Source organism: Triticum urartu, chromosome 2A (genome assembly GCF_056163025.1).
Source record: "Triticum urartu cultivar PI428250 chromosome 2A, HENAU_Tu73, whole genome shotgun sequence".
NCBI classification, from domain to species: domain Eukaryota; kingdom Viridiplantae; phylum Streptophyta; class Magnoliopsida; order Poales; family Poaceae; genus Triticum; species Triticum urartu.
In genome coordinates, this window is record NC_141874.1 from 471,728,084 (window position 1) to 471,733,661 (window position 5,578).

At 42.1% G+C, this 5,578-nt stretch overlaps 1 protein-coding gene across 3 annotated transcripts; it reads left to right on the forward strand.

Annotated features, from left to right (window-relative positions):
- Nucleotides 1–1,197: 1,197 nt before the first annotated feature.
- Nucleotides 1,198–5,138, forward strand: LOC125537678 (U11/U12 small nuclear ribonucleoprotein 25 kDa protein). Of its 3 annotated transcripts, none has more exons than XM_048700997.2 (4): nt 1,198–1,891; nt 2,004–3,436; nt 3,875–4,078; nt 4,881–5,138. In XM_048700997.2, exons 1-2 carry the CDS (start codon nt 1,627–1,629, stop codon nt 2,060–2,062), a joined length of 324 nt encoding a protein of 107 aa, XP_048556954.1. In that variant the 5' UTR covers nt 1,198–1,626; the 3' UTR covers nt 2,063–3,436; nt 3,875–4,078; nt 4,881–5,138. The 3 variants fall into 3 exon arrangements, with proteins under 3 accessions (XP_048556954.1, XP_048556955.2, XP_087400236.1); XM_048700998.2 differs by having other exon boundaries at nt 3,344–3,436; XM_087544110.1 differs by having other exon boundaries at nt 1,198–3,436.
- The last annotated feature ends 440 nt before the right edge of the window (nt 5,139–5,578 follow it).

The window sequence follows — 5,578 nt, forward strand, 5'->3', positions numbered from 1 at the left end:
GGCCTCCCAGAACGCATGTCAACGCCAAGGTCACGCGGTGACCACGCACCAGGCATGCGAGTTTACGCGCTCTAGAGTTGGGGCCCTCGGCCACCGCCCAAACCTCGACGTATCGCCACCAAACCATGTATTTATGATTAAATAGGTACTTATGTAACTAGAAATGATTTTTGGAAAAAAATAAATAGCAAACTATGAGGCAGCTGCAGTTCAAATTTGACCCGCTTCCACCCGAATCGGCGAAAATTTGTCTTTTTCATGAGAGGTGGATCAAAACTTTTTACACCCAACCATTTTGTCAATTGTGCATTAAATATGGCCTAGTATTTTAGAAAATTGATTTGGTCCAATTTTGCAACAATTATTTGGGAGGTCCTTCACAAAAAAATCTCCTTTGGGGCACTCGAAAAATGGAAAATGGTTTTTTCGTCCAAAGAAAATGAAAACTTCCTTAGGCAACATTGTTTGCCATTCCAATATGCACCCTTGTGCACAATATGGGATCATTTGAACAAACTATGCCATGAATGTGGCCATAAGATTGATCATTTGGCTTGAAAGCCATTGATCTCCATACGTGATAGCTCGTTTCTGAGAACACTTTTTTAAAATAATTGCCGTATTACAAGTTTGTTATTTTTCCTGAAAACTTGGTCACATATAATGACACAATGTGAAGGTTTTCCAATTTTTTGATTTTTTTTGAATTTTTTATGCCCGTTTCAAAATGCGGTCAAAACGACGGGCTTGACCGTTCCTAGCTAGTGGTTGAATCTTAGAATTTTTTGGTGTTTCTATGATTAAATTGATACTTATGTATCTAGAAATGATTTTTGGAAAAAAATAAATAGCAAACTATGAGGCAGCTGCAGTTCAAATTTGACTCGCTTCCATCTGAATCGGCGGAAATTTGTCTTTCTCACCAGAGGTGGGTCAAAACTTTTTACACCCAACCATTTTGTCAATTGTGCATTCAAAAATGAAAAATGAATTTTTAATCAACCATGACCAATTTTTTAGTCAACTGCGACCAATTTAAATGGTCATGACATCGTACCCGTGTGCTGCATTTTGATTGGTCTGTGGGCGTTTCACACGGATCGTGGATCGAACACCGTCGGATGCTCGCGGATCCAACGGCAGTCCTCACCCTAAGCCCACCTAAGCCAAAACCCTAGTCCTCGTGGACATTTTCCATCCACCCCCCTCCTTTCTTTCTCCCTCCCTCCCGTGACCTCCTCTCCCCCGATCCTCCGGTCGGCCGGCGCGACCTCCGCTCCACATCCTCCGGCCCCGCTTGCGACCTCCTACCCCAACGCCGGCGCGCGGCAGATCCAACCCAGCAGCCGCCCCTTCTCCCCTGTCTCCTCCTCCCATCAGATCCATCGCCGCCGCCACCTCCTCATCTCCTCCTCCCTTCAGATCCATCCACCCGCTGCCGCCCCTTCTCCCCCGTCTCCTCCTCCCATCAGATCCATCGCCGCCGCCACCTCCTCTTCTCCTCCTCCCTTCAGATCCATCCACCCGCTGCCACCCCTTAACCCCTTCTAACCCCTTCTCCAGTGGAACCGCATCTCCCCGAGCGCCGCCGCCGCTGTTGAGCACCCGCCGCCGGAGGGGTCCGCGATGCGTCCCGAGCCAATCGTGCTCTACGGCGGAGAGGCGATGGATTCAGCAGGCGCCTCGAAGCCCGATGAGGAGGTGGCTGCCTACCAGAGCAGCGAGGCCAAGCAGGCGAGGCTGCAGTCCATGCTCGCGGCGCTCCTCGACGACCCCATTCTAGCCGACCTCCCGAGGAAGCCCCCGCTGGCGGACGTGGACACGCTCATCAACCTCGAGCTCGGCAGCGCCATGAGGGTGACCGTCGTCAAGCTGGACAACACCTCGTTTGGTATAATATGGCCCTCTTCGAACCCTGCCCACATTTTTGTCCAAATCACTTACCGTGCGTTTATCCCACATCTCAATTCGTGTTCCTCTTGTCGTTGTGGTGAGTGATACAGATGTCGCGGTGTTGAACACTGCTACGCTCAAGGATTTGAAGCTGGCTATCAGGAAGTGATAGTCAGATTTATTTGTCTGAAACTGTGGAAGGATGAATTCTGACATTCATGTCATCTAATTCATTCATGCTGACATGTGTTGATCTAATTAGTTGACATCCTTCGAAATGCTGCCGATTTGTCTTTGCTATTTAATATATCCTATGATGGGCACTAAGGCACTGTTGATCCACCAAAATTTTCTTAGTTTAGATGGGTGTGATTATCTAAATAAGCTGAGGGTCACGAGATGTATGGTATTAACCTGAATTCTTAGTAGGCTCGAGATGTTGAGAATCCTAGCTGAAGTCGTGTTTTAGTTTGACTTTGCACTGTGTATTGAATAGTTGAATCTGTGTACATAAGGTTATTCAAGCCTGCTTGAATTAGATTCCAAGCTGGAACTTATTCTAATTTTTAGTTTGATTTTGCACTGAACTTGACCTGTCTGGTATTGACTAGCTGAATGTGTGTACACAAGGTTAGTCAAACCCATTTGAATGAAGGTCCCTATCTTAACTAATCTATTTCAGTTAAGCTAAGGAGAATATAATGTTCGAAGATTGTCCTCTTAAAGAAGTATGAGCTCAACATAGAAAGAATTTTCTCTCTAAGATGTTACACTGGTATCTATATTCTAAACTAGGATCCCATTTCTGTGACTCCATGAAGCTTCGGTCATGTGGTTATAAGTTTATCTAGGACACTACATTGTTTGCCTGTCTGATATAACGAGAGCACTCACTGCAAAGAGTTCTTGGCATCAGTATTTGTTAACGCTAAATTGTCAGAAAGTATTATACCTATTCATCCAAGAAAGGCTACTGTGTAGTATGAGGATTGTAGTGTTGTTAAAATAAATTGTAGATTTGGGAAGGCTCAACTAATTTATTGCTGTGCAGACAGAACATTACTAGATGCTGGGAAAAATAAACTGTAGAAAATTACGAGCCGACATACGTGTTCTGTAATTAAAAAGCTTCAGCTGCATAAGTGTAAAACTAGTTAGAGATCCTACCTTATTGAATGTTAGCTATGCTTAATAATATGGCCTTCTAAGTTCTATCACAATGTTACCTCTTCAGCTGTATAATAGCCGTCAGGCTTGTATTGTATTCCCCAAAAGTACCAACTTGTAAACCCTACCTGATGGACGTCATATACTGCTGGTCAAAGGTTGAGACATCGATTCTTATCATGCATAATCTCGACATCTGATGCAATCATACTCTGCATCTGTATTGCTGCTGCAGTTTTTGTAGTTATATTCTATGTAGAGTCCTGAAACATTTTCCTCATAGGGCGCCACCTTCGGAGAGGTGACAGAAATGACTGACATTTTTGAAGGAAGCATCATACGGCTAGTTAGGAGGCTGGATGAATTTCTGAATCAGGTAAACCACCTGTTGGTTCCGGGCACTAGTACTAAAATCACTTGGATAGAGAGTGTCTATCCTTGATTATCCCATTTGACTTAAAGTGCATGCGAATAAATAAAAATTGCCTTCAATTGATCCATTAGATCAATGTGCATGTGAATACAAGTGTGACATGTCCTTCTAGCAAAATGTCCATAAACTGTCAACATTTACTCTCAACTGTGACATGACTGAATATGATGAACAAGTTGGGCTGTAGCTAGATATGTAAGAAATGTTATCTATTTCTGTTTATCTCCATCTATAGAAGTTGTGATTGGCATCGACTTTCTTCTTTGCCCTTTTCTGCATGCCCAACACTTTACTTTTCTATTACAAGTTCTGTAAATAGTCAAGAAAATAAGCTTACTTTGTTTTCCTTTGTCGAACCAACTGACTTGATTTGTTTGCCAGCTAAAAGCTGCTGCTGAAGCTGTTGGGGAGGTCAACCTTGAGAGTTTGCCAGCTAAAAGCTGCTGAAGCTTCTTGTTTCCCTTGCATTTGTTAACTTGCACAGGGCATGATTGCTCTATTGTCTATTGTCTAGAAAAACTGATCGCCTACCTGGGTGGCATCTGCATCGTGCTTGCCAGATTATTTGTGTGGTCAAATGAAACGGTGAGTGGTATTAAAATGCTCATGTAGACAGTGTTTAAGCATTAGAATGGTGTAGATAGAGTTGCCCGGCAACTACAGTGTCTGTGATATTCGAGATCCAGCGTAAATAAGTGTTCATCAGAATAGAATGTGATTATTTTTATTGTTCTGGATCTATGACTTCGGTTGCATATCTTGTCAAACTCTTTTGGAGTTATCTTGATGAGTGTCCACGTCCCAATATTATGACTATCTCTAATGAGTATAAATATAAATTAATATAGCTGTCAATTTTAAGATAGAGCAAAGTGTCAATGCATTTCACACCTATTGATTCATCAGGCTCGGTCAGTCGGTCTGATCCTGTAGTGTTTAAAACTGATAATTATGATGCATTGGTCCATATGGCCTTGTTTTTTGATGCATATATATATATATATATATATATATATATATATATATATATATATATATATATATATATGATGTAGTTGATAGGCCTTGATCTCAACCTCTCAAGTTTATGTTTCCTTGTGTGTAGGTAACTTGTTATTTTTATTGGCAAGCCTGTAATGAACTTATTAGATTTTTGCTCCTATTGCCGTGTACAGTATGTCACAGGCTTGCGGAGCATGTCATTGTTCTTAGTGTGCTGTTGTGATTCTTGAACAGTGTCAATGGTCGTGTACAGGTGTCTTTTGTAGTATAAAAAGGGCCACTATCAGCCGTAGGATTTGGATTCATGTTGTGAAGATCATGAATATATATATCTCATTTTTCTGCTCTATGCCTCATTTTAATTCTTCTCTGATTCATGTAACAGGATGACAGTGGAAGCCATGTTGTTTTGTTTGTTCCCAGCGTTGACTATGGTCGTCGAGCGAATCCGGCATGTTGTTCATCTAGTAGAGCTTGTTAGGAGTCTGAATCTAAGAACTTGTAGAGCTTGTTAGTATTACAATTGTAGAGCTTGTTACACTTGTAGAGCTTGTAAAGCAGTATGGTCTTCTGTATTGGAATGGATAGAGCTTGTATCATGTGATCTGGTTGCTCTTATTTAAGTATCATGTGTGTTTTTGTCTCCGAAAATCTAAATAATGCTTGAAATATGAAGAATATGAGTTTGAATTGATGGGACCCACTTACCACAACATGACAATGGGAACCTGTTACTAGAACCTGACAACTGGGACCCATCTGACTAGTGGACCCTTCTTTTGGGGAAAAAAGAAAAACTAAATTCGTTTAGACAAAAAGGCCACAACCCAACAATAAAAAGGCTGCAATATTGGGTTTGGCCCATGAACCCAACCAAAAATTGACAGAGAGAAAAAAACACAAATAGGCTGAATTGTTGGGCTAGGCCCATGTAGAAAATCGAATTGGACCGGGCTGATTCTTGTGCCACATCAGATTGCCATGTCTGATGCCTACGTGGCCTGGGGAGGCTGCTAGTGACCAAAACAAAACAATAGGCATACTTTGGTCAAAAACGTCCACGACCTTCTCACAGAGAAGGTC